General features: G+C 50.6%; 1 protein-coding gene across 1 annotated transcript in view; it reads left to right on the top strand.

Annotated features, from left to right (window-relative positions):
- SRRM4 (serine/arginine repetitive matrix 4) overlaps positions 1 to 18,581 on the top strand; it is a 150,749-nt gene that overhangs the window by 110,922 nt on the left and 21,246 nt on the right. The window contains exons 4-8 of the mRNA XM_036121054.2: positions 1,479 to 1,550; positions 4,195 to 4,221; positions 5,989 to 6,039; positions 9,187 to 9,285; positions 12,125 to 12,281. Of these exons, the coding sequence (XP_035976947.2) occupies positions 1,479 to 1,550; positions 4,195 to 4,221; positions 5,989 to 6,039; positions 9,187 to 9,285; positions 12,125 to 12,281 (406 nt within the window). The remainder of the gene's footprint in view (positions 1 to 1,478; positions 1,551 to 4,194; positions 4,222 to 5,988; positions 6,040 to 9,186; positions 9,286 to 12,124; positions 12,282 to 18,581) is intronic.

The following is an 18,581-nucleotide window of genomic DNA, read 5'->3' as shown; positions in this document are numbered from 1 at the left end:
ACCCCATGGATTTTTCTCTATGTACAATTCCTTTTAATTTTTTTAAGTTTAAAAATATTTCCAGATTTTCTTCCACGCTGCCACCCGCTAGATTAAAATCATGTCCAGTGTTCCAGACCCAGAGGGGTAGGTTGAAAATCACACGGAACCTGGGAGGCTGTGTTTGAAGAAGCCTGCAGGGGGCAGCAGAGAGTAGTGTCTGGATGACTCTGGCCCCACCTCCAGTTTTCCGGGTTCTTGCCACCTCGACAGCCTGGTTCGAAGAGGACAGGCCCAAGGAAGACCCAGAAGGGAATGTGAATGAAGACCCTATGTTGTAGGGTGAAGGGAGGAATTGGGGCAAGTGGCTTGAAGCTCCTGATTTTAGGGGTGGGCAGAACATTTGAAAGAAGGAAGTCAGGCTTCACTGATGTGCTTGGCGACAGGTGTTGTGGTTCCCTAAGAGTCAGGTTGTTCTCAGCCCTGCGTTTCCCCCTGTAGATTTGTTCTGTTTGACCTACAAGATGTTCTTTTGTCTTTTTAATTGGTGGCCAGCATTTAAAAACCAGGGGATTTCACATGAAGTTATGTTTCTCTGGTGACCTCTGTTGAAAAGGCAGGTGTTCCAGAAGCCCAGGGCTGCATTCCCACACAAGACCTTCAGCTGATCTGAGAAGCAGATGCTCTCTGGTTCGCCACGGTCCCCACTGCTCCCTATTGTCTCGCACCCAGCCTGCTCTCTGAGAGGCCCTTGTTGGCATCCTCACCTGTTTCAACCTCAGTATTTTGTCACTGGGGAAATAAGAGACCCAGAGATGGGTGGTGACATGGCCCAAGGTGACTTCATGAATTGGGGGTACAGTCAAGGTTGGAACTCGGGTCACTTGAACCTCAGTCTTGAATCATAGTCATAATCATGGTCCTCGGGTGGCTCTGTTTCTTAGGGAACCCCTGATAGCACCATGCTGACCACAGCCTGATGAGGTCTTCTCCAGGGGCTCGATCTTACCGGGGGCCAGGGTAAGGCAGAAGAGAGGCCTAAAGTATCTGAGAGGAGGGGCATAGCTGGGGGGTGGGGGGTGGTGGAGAAGAGCAGACACAAAGTGTTTGACCTGACGAGGAGGGATGATAAAGGGATTGAGAGCAAGGCCCCTGTCATCGGTTTGAGTCTCGGCCCATCCACTTCCTAGATGTGTGTCTTTGGGCAAGTCACTTTACCTCTCTGAACCTCCTTTCTTTGTCTGTAAAAAGAAGGTAACCATCCTGCCTGCCTAAGAAGCGTGTGGAAAGATGAAGTGAGATAATGCATATAAAACACAGGGCGATGTTGAAAAAAAATGCAAATCTGATTATAGCAAATCAGTAAATGCAAGTACTGATAATATCAGGATTGATATGATTCTTGTGTGTGAGATCCTGTGTGGGGGCTAGAGAAGGGTCTCTGAAGCCAACCCTGGTCCTTAAGGAACTCCCACTGAAGGTGTCTTCTTCCCCCGCAGGTCCCCGTCATATAGTCCATCGCCTGTCAAGAAAAAGAAGAAGAAAGGCTCCAAAAAACATAAGCGACACAGGTATTGTTCTTCTGCCTCGGCAAACAGGTCCGCCCCAGGTGGGCTGGGGGTTTGGGGTGAGAGTGGGGGGCGCCAAAAGTTCACTGGTGATAAGCTTATCATTTCACTTACGTAAGATACTCATCTGTGTGTTGGTATTTCCTTTTCCTTGTATAACTTGGAACTCTGGTTGCAAGGACCCAAGGCCCCCTAAAGCTAACTCTGGCCAGAAGGGGGTTTGTTTGATGATAAGGAGACAGGAATGTCTGAGGGACCAGCCAGGCCTCAGTGAGGATCTAGAACCAAGGAGTGGAGAGCTGGTAGCACCCAGGCAGGATACACAGTCCCTGGTCCACGTGGGGAGACCCGGCTGCACCCTGTGCCCATCCCTCTGTGTGGCCGGCCCAGCCTCAAGAAGACACTGAAGCTCTCTGTCTTATTTGTTCCTCATTCCAAATTCCCAAGGTCCAACTCTATGGTTGGACCAACTTGTCCTTGAGGATGGGATCATGTAAAATGTGGCTTCTGGGATTGTCCACCCTTGGGGACAGTAGTTAAGGGGCATTGTGAACTGGACACACATTCCAAAAGGTGCCTACTACACACACACACACACACACACACACACACGTATATGGGGAAGAAAGGACTGGAAGGATGTACACCAGAGGACTCAAATCTGTGGTCCATGGGCCAACTCAGCATTTTATAATTGGGAAATTGTGCAATGAAAAAATCAGGTTTTCCAGTTCCTCTGTAAAAAGCAGCAGCTGTCTTCACTGGACGAATTTTCCCATAGGAAGCCATCAGCGAAGCTGAGGGGTTGCTGTGCATGTAGACAGAGCGTAGGTCTGAGCCTACGCGTAGAGGGGCACAGGTCTGAGCCCACTGAGCCCCCCTCACTGAGGAAGCCCTCTGGGCCCCTGGGGGCAGGGAGTGTGAAATTCCGCACATAAGTTGTTTGCTGTGTTTGGCTGTGGATGACAGGGGAAGAGTGGTGTGTGTCCTCTCTTTGCTCAGCCCTATCTTCCAATCTCCCTACATCAGCAGTGGATTACTTCTGCCCTTAGACAGTCACAGTGGAACAAAAGGTAAGGGTTCATTTGGGTTTTCCCCCTGCTTCTCACCCCTGGTTCAAAGTTCCCCCAAAGTGGCTTTTTCCAAGCCAGGGCTGTGGTCACATCTCAGCCCTTGTTGCCAGAATGGTCTCAACTCAGTTTGGTTTCACCAGCTATGTCCACTGTCCCAGACATTTCGACTGATGCTGAGTCTGTGCTTAACACAAGATGTGGGCAAGCCGATGAGCAAAAGGTTGTTAATTTGGTGTTAGAAGCCTTTCCCGGTGTCCTGCCCCTGAGTGGGACTGCCATCCCGTCACCTTCCTGTGCTGACCAATCGGTCCCAGTTTGGGGGACTTCTCCATATCGGGATTGTGGAATTCAAGTGGCTTCTCACTCAAGGGTTTCTCCTCATGAAAAAGAGACTGTACCAGAGGGTTAGAAACAGGCTTTTTCTGCCAGGCACAGCCAGCCCAGGAGGTGGAGGTGGAGAGGGAAGGAGGCCCATCAATGGGAGATTAGGAGGAAGAGATATTGTTGCTGATCCTTTCCAAAGCACCTGCTGAGCACTACCCTCCTTCTGGCCCAGCTTCTCCAAGCTCTTGAGATATTGGGTTAATGATAGTTGACTGTTTTGGAGATAGGAGCAGGGGTGGGGGATGCATAGAGATTTTTCTTTTTTTCCCCTCAATTAGCATGGCTTCAGGGCTAAAAAAAAAAAAAAATCCCATTTTTCACATCTATTTATTGAATACTCAATATGTGTCATGAATGAGTAATCTGGGCCCCGGGAACAGAGCAATGACCAAAATCCAGCCCTTGCCCTTGAGTTGCTCACATTCTAGTCAGGGAGATGGATAATGTTAATAGGCAGAGGTGTGTACTATAAGGCTAAGCTCAGAGCTCACCCAAGCTTGTGGGAGCAGAAAATTGGCACCGACCAGCCTGAGGGGATCAGAAAAAGCTACAAGGAGGGGATATCTGAATGGAACTCTGAAGAATCCGCAGGAGTTACACGGAGCTGTGTGACCTTGGGCAACTTTAACTTCTCTGAGCTTCAGTGTCTGTAAAATGGTTGTTAGTAGAACTTCGCAGGGTTTGGGTAAAGACTGAGTGGGACTGTGTGTGACAGGCACTTAGCACAAGGCCTGGCACACAGTGAGAGTTCCACATATGGGAGCTGGTTGTCCCTGACAATGAGGAAGATGGTGATGAAGAATCCACCACTAGGGAGAGAAAGGTGAAGGTGAGACTGGGTTTCGAGGAGGAGGCAGAGGACTCCCGTATATCCCCCACATCCACCCCCATCCGAGACAGGCTCACAGACAATTTGGGGTGAGGATTGAAGCACTGGTCGTTTAGACTGGAAATTCAAAATGCAAACCAATGTCTCCCATATGGTCTTTGAAATCTGAGGGGGTCCCAACCGACCTCCATGTAGCATGATCACAAACGCACTGATAACATTTGTCCCAGGAAAAAAAACCCTCAGCTCACCTATGTTTATTGTCTTCTCTCCTTCTCATCCTCCCTCCATCCCTTTCTTCCTTCCTCCTCGCTCCCTCCCCTCCCTCCCTCACTCTCTTCCTTTTAATTCCTTTAATCAGGTCGTTCTCCAAGAAGAGAAGGCACAGGTAAGAATCTTTTCACCTCTGGCTGCTTGCTTCTCTTTCCTGCTTTCCTAAGAAGGTTTTAGGGAGCTTCTGGGGTGTGCTCTTGGTCACGCCCCCTTCATCTTCCTGGGCCTCAGTTTCCTCCAAGATGAAGGCCTTGGGTTGGTTTCCCTGAGAGTTCCCAGCCAGCTTTTGACTTCGGTGAGGCCAGATGGCTGCTCCTCGACCAGCCCCTACCCCTGCCCCTCCCTGGAAAGTCTCACTACCCTGGTCAGAGTCCGTTCGTTTTGGCACTCGTTGAAATCCTGGATTGGGGCATGTCGGGAAACCTCAGCACCCCGCTCCCGCCAAAGCCTCCCCAGATCCTAGCCAAGGGACAGAAGCCAAGTCCAACTGTACTGGAAACACTAAGTAAGCATAAATAGAGCTGTCGCTGACAGGGTCTTCGCTATAAATTGGATCCTGCACTGAGCCCCTGCTCTGTGTGTGTGCCCATTGAATCTCCGCTGATCTCCCTCATAACCCGGTACAGTGGATATGTTTATTATTCCCATTTTACAGATGAAGAAACTGAGATTCAGGCAGGAGGTGTGACAGCCGTGTCCACAGACACAGTCAGGTGGCAAGCCCAGATCTGTCAGACAGGGGATCGGGACTCCCTACCGTGGTGTCTTGAGTAACAGCCAAATCTGCAGCAATTGTCAGAGTGCAGAGTCCTTCTGTTTATCCAGTTAACAGGTAGAGAGCGATTACCAGTGTCATCCATCCCCTCAGCCCAGCAGCCTGAGCAATGGCCCCACTTCACGGTCAAGGAAACCAGGTCTTCCAGAGGACAGGTAACTTGCCTCAGGTCACGCAGCGACTGAGCGGCAGAGCTGGGGCGTGAACCTGGATCTTTCAGTGAGGTCCTGGGCTCTTCCATGGCCCAGGCTGAGTCTCAAGCATGGAGAGAAATCGCACAGCTAACGCCGAGGTGCCATTTCAGTTGGATGAGGTTTCCCCCTCTCCAGGACCGGGGCCCATCGTCCATTCTTGGTGACCCTCTGAAGCCAATATTACCAAACAGCATTCACCCTCTGGGGCCTCTAGCTGATAATGCTGGGACCCCAATTCATCACTGTCCATTGGACCCATACCCCAGCCCTCTGACCTAAAAAACAAAAACGGATAGTTAAATATCCATGAGCAGAACATTTCTGAATCTGCCAAGCTTCATGAAGCTTCAGAGTATCTCCCTGCATATACCATTCTTCTCTCTTACAAATTGATTGAACATCAATCAACAGCATGGGCTCTGGGGATCCATGGTCTGGGGCCACATCCCAGCTCCCCTGTATGATCCTGGCCAAGTTTCTTAGCCTAGCTGAGGCTCAGTTTCCCCATCTGTAAAATAAGTACGCGTTAAACGTGCCTCTTCCCATAGGTTGCAGGGAGAATAAAATAAGATTGCTGACAAAAAGTATTTAGCAGAGTATTCACTTATAAGAAGTCCTCAAAAAATGACAGGTATCACCTTTATTTACCAGTGTTCTTATTAAGCTGCCAAAGCTTGCCGTGGCCCCCGACGCACCCCATTCTCAGTCCGTGTGTGGGTCCCTGTTTGTAGCTGCACCTGCTGGGTGAAAAAGTCAGCGTCGGTGACTGCCCTGGTCTTGGAAATGATTAGCGTCTGTTCCCAAACTGCCCGGATCTGGTGGCCACTGTGTGTTAAGCATTTTAATTACTTGTTTCTTTTTAACTGTAACTGGAATTTTGCATCTTGCAATTAATTGGCCATTTCTCCTTTAGCTCCTCCAGCCCAAAAAGCAAAAGGAGGGATGAGAAGAGGCACAAAAAACAGTAAGTAGAGACCACCTGGAAAATTCTCTCCAGTTTGGGGGAGGAGGGGAACCTGGCCTTGTAACAGCTGGAGTGTTGGAGTTGCCAAATAAACAGGGAGAGGGAGAAGGGGGTGGGTGAGAGGAACAGAGGCAGGAAGAGGCAGAACCAAGATGAACGGCGGTTGTGGGTCTGGGTATGTGTGAGTGCACAAGGCCGTGTATACGATGCATGTGTGCATGCATTTGTGTGAGCATGAAAGTGATTGCGGTACATCTGTGTGCCTGGCAGGCACCATGTATATATTTTTCTGAAGGATGTGTATGTGTAGGGTACACCTTGTTTGTAGACCTCTGTACATCTTTCCCTCCTGCAAACATTTGTGTGACCGTGGGTACGAATGTATGCCGTGGGGGTAGTGTGGGTGTGGTATGTACTTGTGTTCACACGAATGCATTCTCTAGGCTCCTGCTTGGGTGAGCATGAAGGCAGACAGTGTGCACGGAGGTGCTGATTTTCTGCACGCTGCGTGCGCGCTGCTTACTTACCTGTGTTACGCGTAGGGAGGGTGGGTGCGGGGTGGCTTTTCCCTGTGCACACAGGTGTGCCACGTGTGCGTGAGTGGTGATGGGGGCATGATCACGTGTGAGCACAGGCGTGAGCGTGCATGTGAGTCCGAGCCTTGGCTGATGGCAGTGAAGCTCCTACCCGTGGTCTCGGGGCCCCAGCTGGTTCATGGTTTATGGCTGGTAGTAGAAATTCAAATCAGCTAGCTCTGCCTGCAGAGTTCAGTTCCCAGACAAATTAAAAGTAAATGTGGTTACAACCCACCTACTTTATACCCTGCAAATGTTAGTGCATGTGTTTTCCAATCAACTAATATTTTATCTCCCGCCAAGAAGCTTCTAAAGTGAGGATCAAAGGCAATAGGATGAAAGGTGGTTGGCTGTTGGGGAGGGAAAAGAGGAGGCAGGGATGCAGAGGGAGGGCACCCCGTTTTGGTGCCCGAAGGGTCACTTCATCCAAGGTCAGTGCAAAGGAGGACATTTGAGCCATCCCCACAGGGGGCCTGTGGAGGCAGGAGGAAGGAAGCAGTAGACTTTGAATTAGCTCAGGGAACAACTTCCCGATCATCAAGCTTGTTCAATTCGAGTCAAAAGACAATTATTGGTCATATGTATTGGGTGTGCATTCACGCTAAGCGCAGACAGAGTGCATATTCTCAGAGACCTCTGCATTACTTGTCCACTGGGACTGCAGTATAGACAGAGCCAGGGGATAGACTCAGACTCTGAGAGCACAGGCGGAGGGGGCAGGGTGGGGGGAATCATCACTGAGGCAGAGGCTGCCTGCTTGAGGGCAGCAACGTGGCCACCCTCCCCGGTGCCAAGAGCTGGATAAGTCCCAGAAATTGCTAGGTTACACAAGCCAAAAGACAAGAGTCAGGAGAGGGAAGAGCAAGAAAAACAAGGTGCCGCTAGGATAAAGGATGGTTCTTCTTGCCAAGTCCCATGGTCAGAGCTGCTTCTAAATAAGTGATCACTGGAGAGATTTAGCCTCCTTGGATTCGACATCCCTTAGTAAGGCCCTAATACATGGCAGGCCCTGGGCTGGGCCCAAGGACAGAGAGTAGCCAAATATCCTTCTGGACTCAAGGAGCTCACAGTTCCCAGCGGGACACAGGAGACATGGGACTGGTCACAACACAGCGGGGACCACCGGAAGCCCAAGGCACCGTGGCAACTCTGGTGTTGGAGAGAGGGCTTGGTGGTGAGCAGGGGCGTCTGACAGGAGGGAGTGTCTAGATTGAGGGTAAGGATGGAGATAACCATTCTAGGCTGCAGGTTAAGCAAGTGGTTTAAACTCGGTGCCTCAGTTTCTTCATCTGGGAAATAAGAGAACCTACTTCATAGGCTGTTGAGAGGAAGAGATGGGTCCATTTAAGAAAAATACTTAGGCTACGGTGCCTGGCAGGCAGTATGTGTTGGATACGGGCTGCTGTCATCATCACCATCACAAGGACATCATGAACTGGGACATAGATGAGCCAGAATACAAGCAGTTCAGACTTGCTTAAGTCCACCCAGCCAGGGCAGAAGATGTCACACAAGGAAGCTAGAGAGCTTCGTGGGGGCTGACTCCTCCGGGGTGCTTGGGGTGCAAAATGAGAGTGCAGATTTGACATGAGGGCAATGGGAAGGTTCTAAGCAGGGAAGGAATGTGGTCTGCTTATCACATTAACAAGAATCCCTGAGTCCTTTATTGGGATGACCAGACTGCCTCCCGATAGAGCCCTCTCTAATTCCCACTGGCTTCCTGCCTTGGCCCAAACCATTGACATTCGTTGTACATCCTCAGTGACCACTGCCTCTGCGGCTACTACTTCTGAGTCCTTATTATCATTTAGGGGGGGAACTGAAGTAATCTGTAATAAAGTGGTTAGAATTTTTGTTGCCAGCGATGTTTGTAACTCTGAAAGTAGGCTTTTGACTCCGTGTGAAAAAGCCGGACTGAATTTTCCAGGTCTGAGGTTATAAATTGGCAGCCCAAAGGCCTCATTTACTCTGCAAATGTGTTTTCTTTTCCCCTAAACAGTGTCTTTAAAAAAAAAAAAAAAAAAAGAGCTTCCATTTAAAATAGAAATATTTTATATGAAAAAAGTCTGTATTTCTACATTCATTTGAAGAGTTAGAAGATCCAGCAGCACGCCAATATTCTGGAGGCACATCCACTTCTTTCTTGAGCTCTCACCTGACTGAGTCACACATTAGGGTAGCTGACTGAGATTGAGACTCCTGCTTTCAGGGGGAGAGAGGTGACTAGTGGAGGTGACACTCCTGTCCACGTGTGCTCGCCGTCAGGGCTGCCTCGGCAGGGTGGGAGTCTGAGTCCCCTGGGCCGCTCCTCCACAGGAACCCTTGCCACTCACTCATGCTCCGTACGGCTGGTTGGAGCCCCTGAACGCCCAGGGGAAGAGCTGGGGAGATGCGGGGTGGGGGGCAGGTAGGAAGAGATGCCTAACTTTCGAGGGACAGTGACTTGGATGCAAGAGGATGATGTGTGTCACAAGACCGAAATCTCTCTCTCCCTTTCTCCCTACCTCTTACCCTCCCCTCTCTTCCCCTCCCCTTCTCCCCCTCTGACTTGCTCCCCATCACCCCTTCCAAGATCACGAAGCCGGCCCCGAAAATCTCACCGTCACCGTCATCACCATTATCCCTCCCGGTCCCAGAGCTCCGAGTCCCGCTCCTCAAGCTGTGAGAGCAGGTAACCCCTTCTCCCCGGGGGGAGTCGCCCCGCCCAGCCCCTGCCCCCGGGGGACAGCCCTTACCTGCCCATGTCAGCACCGCCCTGTAGAGAAAAGGGGACCAGCTGCCTCCGTGTCTAGGAACAACAGCAGTGGCCCATGCGCACACGTGTGCTTCCGAGTGCCCGCCCCCGCCGTTGCCACCGTGTGGGGTGTGAGCCCTCTCCCTGTATCGACCACACAATCCCCTCTACTACCCTATGAAGTAGCTACTATTGCTCTCCCCCATTGTAGAGATGAGGGCACTGAGGCACAGGGAGGTTAAGGACCTTGTTAGTCGTGTAGCTGCTAAGTGACAGAGCTAGGATTGGACTGGGGAGTCCGGCTCTGGGCTTGGCCCTCTCACTAAGGGTTGCTCTAAGCACAGAGAGGCTGAGCAACCTATGAAAGGCCACACAGCCCAAGTCCCGAGTTCTGAGGCCCTTCCAAGTCCGGTTTCTCCTAACTTGGACCTGCTCTGGGCCGACACATCAGCTGTGCCGGTTGGAGAAGGGGGAGGAGGGCTCTCTCGTGGACGAGAAGAAGAAGAAGAACAAAGAGTGGGACTTTGTGGATGCTGATCTTCGAAACCAGCGCTGTCCAGCAGACACAGCAAGGCCAGCTTCCGGATGTCAGAGGCTGCTTCATCCTTCCTCACGTGCATCCCACACACCTGGCTACGTGTTCGTGTCGCCTGAGGAGATTTAAAAATGCCACTGTCCTGGTCCCACTGCATCCCAGTTAAACCGGTGCCTGGAGGGAGAAGGAGATGGAGGAGAGGGGGCATATTTGTTGAAGTCTTACTTGGTGCTACAGTTTCAAATACATTTTCCCTCTTGATCATCCCAAGAACACCATGAGCTAGACTGGGGCTGCACTTGGCAGTCACCTTGGAAGAATTTTAAAATACCGATTCCTGGATCCCGCCCTCGAGGTGTTCTGATCTTGTTCAGGTGAGGCGGGGCCCGGGCGGCGAGATTTTTAAATCTTCCCCCGTGATGCCAGTGTGGAGCCAAGTGCGAGAAGTATTTGAAGAAGAGGAAAACGTCCCTGACACGTGCTGCTATCACTCATAGGCCTCGGTGTTCCCACTGGACACCAACAACTGTAAAAACCCAGGCAAGGTTGCTCTGGGACCCTGAGTGATCAAGACAAAAACCAAATCCCTCGGTAGTCAGGTCAGAGCCCCAATGACACAGGAACTTTGTCCAAAACACAAAAGTGACCCAGCATCTCTCTATCCTGGCTAACATGAGGGACTGCTATTTCCTGACCAGCTAGAGCTTTGGCCTTGGTCTAGGGCCCAAGATTTATGAAGATACCCCATGAGAGTCTCACCTCCACTTAATGCTAGCATCCAATCCAGAACAAAGCCCCAGTTCCTTAAACGCTCCTTAAAGTCACCTGCCACCCACCCATGATAGGCTGTTCCCAAGAGACATTCTCCGCTTCCTGTGGCGCGTGCTCTCCCTCGCTGCACGGAGCCGTAAACAAGCTTATTCAGCCACAGGCATGCTCCTGCTGGCCTTTGGAGGGCATCGGCTCACTGAGCTGAGCTGCATTACTGATGTGGTACAGCTGAGAAGACTGCATCGTGGCGAGCACAGGCATCCGAGCAAGATCGCAGCGACTGGCAGGGCTTGGACAGAGCCCTTGACCTCCAGCCCATGCTGAATCAGCTCTCAGCAGCTCAGCCCCACTGGCCCGGGTCAGAGGATGGCGCAGAGAGCTTGCTGCCCTCTGTCCTGCCCTCTGCCTTACCGCTTAGGGAGATGGCTCCCACTGCAGAGCCCAGCCTCGGTCCCCTTCTTATGTCACCTCTTCTGGGGTGTTGCTGCTTGAGCTCCCCCGTGCCTGTTGGGCTGAGGGACACTCCAGGGGGCATCGAAGCAACCTGAGAGCTGGCTCTGGGGCCACACACCCAATAAAAATGATCTGGAGGCCCCAGAGCACAGAGGGACATTCCAGAGCATGACCAAGAGGCATCGGTCCCTCTCGGGGCAGAAAACCCTGCCCTGGTCCTGTTCTGCCACTCGCAAGCTGTGTGACTTCCGGCGGGTCCCCAAATAGCTCTGAGCCTCAGCGTCCTCATCTGTAAAATGGGAACTACCTGCCTTGTTTGTGTTGTGTCTTCAAGTTGGAGAGAGGACTGAGAACTGCCCCAAGAGGGGATTGCAAATCAAGAGGGTGTTACCTTTATTACTCCTGTGGCCCAGAGCTAATAGGCCAGCAGAGTCTAAAATATACCCTTAAAGAGTCAGAGATTCCTTCACTTTCCGCAGCAGACAGGGCAGCCCAGGGTCTGACAGGCTTACAGAAGGCCTCCTTGTTATTTTTGTCAGCTACTCTTTTTTCAAAAGTTTTGGGTGGCAGTCACTGGGATGCGTCTATTTTACAGATGGTCAAGTCACATACTCGAAGACATACAGATAGGCGCCGTCATATTTATAGACAAACACAGATGGACACACCCAGACATACACACAGTCATGTACAAACATACCGATAGACAGTCCCACACACCCAGGACATGAAAGCAAGTCAGGCTGGGACATTTTCTGTCTTCCCAGCTGCCTCCCCAGCACCCCCCAAACAGAGTCAGGTACATTTGTCAAATGAACAAATGAGAGAAGGAGTGAATGAACAAATGAGCAGGTCGTGGGTGGGGGGGTGGATGGAGAGATGGATGGAAGCACGTGTCGTTTATATAAGCAGTCCCAGACACATCCTATAGCCCTCCGATCCTGTGGGCCCTGCAGCCACCTCTCTGCCACACTCCCCTTCCGAAGACCCTCTCATCTCTCTCTCCCGCTCCCCCAGGCACCGCGGCAGGTCCCCCGAGGAAGGGCGGAAGTCCCGCCGAAGGCACTCCCGCCGCTGCTCCAGGACCCTCGGCAAGGCCAGCCCCGAGGCCCGCTCCAGCCACCCGCCCAGCCAGCCCCTCCGGATGCTCAGCCTGCTGTCGGCCAGGGGTGTAGTAAGTATTCCACACGGCCTCCTCGGCCAGTCTTGGCCGTGACCCTCGGGGCAAGGTGAAGGCGCAAGTTCAGGGCAGTGTACGGCACATTTTCACTCAGTTTTGGGCAAACACCCCACTGGCTTTCAGACCTCCGTATTGATTAACAAAGTGGTCATTCAGCAGCCTTTGGCAGCACTCGGTTGGGGGGAGGAAGCAAAGCTGAAGTACCCAGGCTTTCTATCGGGGGAGCGTTGAAAGATACACGCTGGTCTCCAGAGTGATACCTGCAGGAATGCATGTGTGAGGCACTGTAGCAGGTTTCTTTGGGGAGGAAGGAAGAGAGGGGGTCTGTGATGTGGCCGAGGCATTCCAGCTTTCCAGTGAAGTCTGCATCTTTGGTGCCAGCTAGCCTGCAGCATTGATTAGCGGCCGGGATTTGATTTCACCTATAGAAACACGGCCTTGAATGTATATGAGAATTTTCCTTCACGGAGCTCCTAGCGCTTGATCTGTGTCCTCTCATGTGTCCACACAAGGTCTCAGGGCATCGAGGGCGTGGCTGCTCTCCCTGGTCCCTTCCACAGATGGGACCGAGAAACCAAGGCTCAGAGAGGTTACGAATCCGATTTAGCAGCCCAGCATTGAATGGAATCACGTGACGCTCCCTCAGGTCCACAAGGAGGAGCCGGAATGTGACTTCAGACAGTCTGATGCCAGGAAGTTTCCTGAGCAAGGGATTCAGGGTTGGAGCTGAACTCAAGTCCTAGCTTTGCTACTCCCTAGTTGTGTGGCTTTGGGAAAGTCACTTCCCTTCTTTGAAACTCAGTGTTCTCATTGGTAAACTTGCAATAATACCACTTTCATATGGGGTTGGTGAGGACATCCAGTAAGATAAAGTACGCGAAGGCCTTTTGTTGATGCTAAAGGGACAGATACACAAGCGGGAGGAGACGCAGCATGGACGTAGCCTACAACCACGGCTGGCCGCTGGAAGGGACCTGTCTCCTCTAGCTATGGGTGAAGTTGTAAATTTCAGGTGAGATGAAAGTGAGGAGAAGCTCGGGGTGCTTGCAGGAAGGTCAAGGAAGGGAAGGCGATGATAAACACTAGTTGGGCCTGGTTGACGCAAGTTATCACCTGCAGTGCATTCTGGGAAACTCTTCTTTACCAGTTGAGGCACCCTGTGCCGCCAAGGTCTCATTTTGCCCAAATCCTCTGCCTAGCATCCACAATGTTCCCAGCGCTCCCCTTTGTAGAGGTGTCTTTGGTTGCTGAGTATTTTGCAGATGGAAAACGCCCACCTGCATTTCCCCCTCCGCTGATGTCCTATAAAAGGTCTTCCCAGCACGGCAAAGAGTCTGGAGGCCTGGGTGGGAGTCTTGGCTTGGCTGGACAATTCCTTCTACCCCTCCCGGCTTCAACTTCCTCACCTGGAAAATGGGCATGATGATCTCATTTGTCTCCCAGGAGAATTGTTGCGAAGTTAGAAATCAATTCAAAATAAAAGCCTAAGAAGTAGAAGAAGCAAGTCAAAATCATCCAGTCTTTCTGGTCCTGGTATTTGTGGCAGCCCACTTGGTGGCCCCCGCTGACCCTCACTAAAAAGAGCCATTGGGAGCAGCTGGCTTATTTGATCACCTGCCTGGGATGGTTCCCTAACAGGCTAGGTCTGTCAAGATGTTGCGAAAGGTTGGATGTTCCTAAAAAAAAAAAAAAAAGTGGGGTCCTCCCACACCAGCTGGTGAGGAGCCAGACTGGCTGTTGGTTCTTGAAGCCTCGGTGTCTCCCATGGGCCCAACCCCTATCAGAAGAGCTGAGAGCTCACCCATACCTAGAAGGGACAGGCGTTAAGAGCTCACCCAGCTCAGTGCCCTGATTCCAAGAAAAGAGACTAAGAACCTGAGACTCAGAGAAGAGAAATGACTTCCATGGGCTATGTCAAGTTGGAGTCTTTCAAAACACGGGGCTATGATGATGCCGTCAAATCCTGGCTCTGAGATACGGAGAGTTACTTAAACCTTTCTGAATCCCTGTTTCCTCATCTGTTAAAAAAATGCAGACAATAAGTCTCTTCTTCAAAAACCCTGCAGTGTGGACAAAAGCAAAGTAATATTGTAAACGGTTGATCCCAGTGCTTGGCACAGGGGAAGAACTCAGCAAATATTCGTGGGTGTTACGACTACAGCATCCTGGGTGCTCACGCCTCTACACTTACCAACCTTGGGACCTTGAGCAAGTTCCATAAACTTTCTGTGCCTCAGTTTTCTGTAAATCTGCAGAACAATGAGACCTGCCTCCTAGGAGGTATGGTATGGAGATTCAGGGACTTGATGTAAGTAAAGGTTTTATTTTTTTTACTATTTTTATTTATTTATTTGACAGAGAGAGATAGAGCAGGAACACAAGCAGGGGGAATGGGGGAGGGAGAAGCAGGCTTCCTGCCGAGCAGGGAGCCCGATGCAGGGCTCGATCCCAGAACCCCGGGGTCATGACCCGAGCTGAAGGCAGACGCTTAATGACTGAGCCACCCAGGTGCTCCTAAGTAAAGGTTTTAGATTGCAACAGACAAGTGGGGAAATGCTACTTCATGCTCGCTGCTAATAATAGTAGTGGCAGCAGTGAGAGTAACCATGGGTATAACAATGGGGTAGCGACAATAGTTAGCACTGGTAATAGTAGGAGTAGTCGTAGTAATAATAGTACAGCTCCAGGTCCAGGCTAGCTAGTCCGTGCACGACTTGGGACCAGAGCCAGGCATCCCCCCGGCCGCCAGCTTCCTCTGCTCTCAGCTTCCTCTGTCCCAAATAGCAGCTGCAGCCCTAATGGCTCACCCCACCCCATTCCTGGTTGCCTGACTTCTGGGGGCATCAGATACCCCCAAGTCTAGCCCTCTGAGTGCCCTCCACGCTAGACCCTTTCTCCTCCTCTCTCCTGCAAAAGGCAGAGATGGACAAAGGTGCCAGGTTGGACCCCAGGTTTTCTGAGAGTCCTGGCCCAGGATTTTCCTGAGCTCCCTGTTGAAGAGAACAGCAGAGTCACTGCCCCTGAAGAATCCATCCAATCACTCATTCAAATCTACCAATTATCTCCCAAAACATCTATCAAGGGTCAGCTCCGCCATGGCTCTCAGGATCTGGTGAATATAGAACAGTCTGTGCCTTCTTAAGAGAAGTGAGACAGACAAGGTAAAAACTGTAAAAGACAACACACAACAATTAATGCAGAGATGGTGAGATGGGGTGGGAGGTGGAAGGCAGGGAAGGGATACTAGGGTTAGCATTAGGTTGGGGCAGAGAAGGCAACAACTGAGAAACTAGTGGTGAGCAAGAATCAGCCAAAGGAAGCGGGAAACAAAGACTGGAGTCGGGGATGGAAGCAGAATTCCAGGGCAAGAGTTGGGGTTCTGGGGATAAGCAGGAGCCTGAGTGTGGAGGGTCTTCTATGCCCTGGCTCCTGCCACACTCCACTGCAGGTATTTCCAATACACGGCTCTTTAAAAAATCAAGGATAGGCACATTACATCAAGGGGCATATTTGCATATATGAATATGCAAATTCAGGGTTGTGTCTTATTGAAATCCTAGTTGGTGAGCTAAAGATAACCTGAAGCCCTCTTGCTCAGTCAGAACCCAAATCCAAATGGAGGGTCCCAAGGAGATGATTTAGGGACCCTTCACAGCCTCATTCATGTTCTTTATCTCCACTCAACCATCTCTGTTCAAGGCATCAGGGAGACAGAGATGAATAAAACACTCTTCCTGAACTCCAGGGCTCAGTCTGATAGTCAACAGAAGACTGCACTACAGTGAGATAAGTGTTGTAATTAGGGCTGAGATTGAGTCAGTGAGCACCATTTCCTCCTCAGTTGTCGAATATTCAAAAACTTGCGCCCTAGTTGGTTAATAGACCCTGTCACCACCCTATCCCCCTGAGTCACCAAAGCCACCCCCTCCCTCCCCTGTACCTCGGGACCTCCTCACAGCTCAGCAACTAGAGTGATACCTGACAGCTGTCAGCACCAAGGCCAGCTACCTTCGGATGAGGCAATGTCCACACCCCACCAGTTGCTGAATATCCAGACTATCAACCCTGGTGGTGATGGAAGTAAGTACGATGTCGAGAAAGACCACAGGGAAAGGACAAGACAGTGCTGTCTTGGTGCCTGAGAGGGCTTTACAAAAACAGGGAACATTTGAGCTGGGCTTTAAAGGATGGGTTCACCAAATTGAGATGACTGATGAATAAAGGGAGGGGGAGATACCTCTATGTACCAGGCACTTTTGTTAGAACAAAAGTAAAGCAGCATTAGAAACTATCCCATACTCTACCCAGTTGTTGTTGTTATTGCCATTTGATCCACAAAGCAGTTCTTTGAGATAGATGCAATTATTATCACCATTTTTCAGATGGGAAAACAGGTTCACAGAGCTGAAGTGACTTCGGTAGGTGGCCCAGTTGGGAGGAAGGGGAGCTGGTATGAATCGTGGCTTGTGTCTCAGAAGGTTACTCTGATAGCCAGAGTACCGATTGGATGACAGAGAGGTTGGTGGCACCAAGGTTTGGCCAAGCCTTTTCGCTGTTGGCATGGGGCTCTCTGTCAAGTCTGCCCTCACTGGAGAGGGAATCTGGAAGAGGGCTGATCACAATGGAAGCTAGACCAAGGAGAAGCACAGGCTCCTTTTCTCCTCCTCCTGCCTCCAGCTTGGGCCAATAGTTGCCATGTATTCTTTGCCAACAAAAACCTGCAGATGCCATGACAAGAAGAGGAAGGAGGAGGAGGAGAAAGGGAAGAAGTAGAAGAGAAAGAAGAGGAAGAAGAAAGAGGAGAGGAGAAGTGGAGGAAGAAGAGAAAGAAGAGGAAGGAGAAAGAGAAGAGGAGGAAGAAAAGGAAGAGGAAGGTAAAAGAGAAGAGGAAGAAGAAGAGGAACAAGAACAAGAAGGAGAGCAGAAAGAACCTGGGGTCCATAAAAGAGGGCCTCATGAAATCTGTCAACAGGAGGAGGCAGCAGAGTGCAGTGATGAAGTCATGGGCTTTGGGGCAGATCTGTAGACTCTGGGGTTCTTGATCTTGTCTCCCTGGGCGACTCCGGGTGACCCTGGGTAGCAACAAAAACCAATGCCAACTGAGCACCTACTGTGTGCCAGGTGCTAGACTGAACTCTGTACATGTACCATCTCATCTATTTCTTATAATAGCCCTTCAAGGGAGTTTCCACTAATACGCCCATTTTAGTGGGCACCTAGAAAATGACGGCCATGTTCTATGGCCTAGAACAACTCAGTGAAGAGCAGCTAAATGAAATGGAGAAGTTAGGATCCAAACCCAGAAATTCTGCCCCCAGAGTCCAGGTGCTTAATGACATGACTTCCCTTGTGTCATTTCACTTCCCTGGGCCTCAGTGTCCTCATCTATACTTGGGGCTAATATGATTATGAGAGCTGCGTGGAGAGCTTTTAGCTCAACCTATTTCATAGGTTGTGAGGATGGAGCGAGTTGGAGTATCCGTTCATTTGAGAAATATGTATTCAGCACCTACTGTGTGCCAGGCACTGTTCCAGGCACTGGAGGAACAGCAGTGAGCAAGACAGACAAGGATCCTACCCTCATGCAGTTTCAGTTCTGTGTGAGAAACTTAGCCCAATGCTTGGGACATAACTAACACTCAATATGCAATCGTTGCTGGCATTATTATTTGTCATCTCAGTGGTTTTATTAAGCTTGCTCCTAATAAACCCAGATGTGATGGTTTTGAAGTATCTCTGGGTTCAAAAAGCTTAATCATATCCACAATCTGAGGTGAATTTCAGAACAAGGAGGCTAAGGGGAAAGCATATGGTGGCCCTGGCCTTCAGACCCCTGACCCAGGCTCTCACACATTCTGCAAAAACCTTCAAGCTCTCGCTCAGCCAAGAGACTCAAAGGTGCCACACCATTCACTGCAGTTTCGAGAAGAGAGGGACCAGAATGCGGAGGAAGGGCAGTATGAGATGGGGACTTTGTGGGACCTGTTGTGGTTGTTGGGTTTTTTTTAAATGGAAAGTGGGCATAGCATTGTCAACTTTACTTCTACCACGTCCATTCAGAATAAAAGAAAACCACCATTTTCTATCACAAAGTGACGTCTTACCACCGGAAAAGGTAGTACCGACATGGCCTCCGAAGAAAGGATGAGCCCTTAAATCAAATGCATTTAGCCGGATGAAAAACTCATTACATTGAACTTAACTATTCTCCATTTCAATTTGGGCTGGCACAGAATTTGTCTGACTGGATCCATATTGAGATTTTTGAGAACCGGTGGGCTGGGGGCCCCCGAA

Source organism: Halichoerus grypus, chromosome 13 (genome assembly GCF_964656455.1).
Source record: "Halichoerus grypus chromosome 13, mHalGry1.hap1.1, whole genome shotgun sequence".
In the NCBI taxonomy this organism is placed as follows: Eukaryota; Metazoa; Chordata; class Mammalia; order Carnivora; family Phocidae; genus Halichoerus; species Halichoerus grypus.
This window is presented reverse-complemented; position numbering and strand designations above follow the sequence as displayed.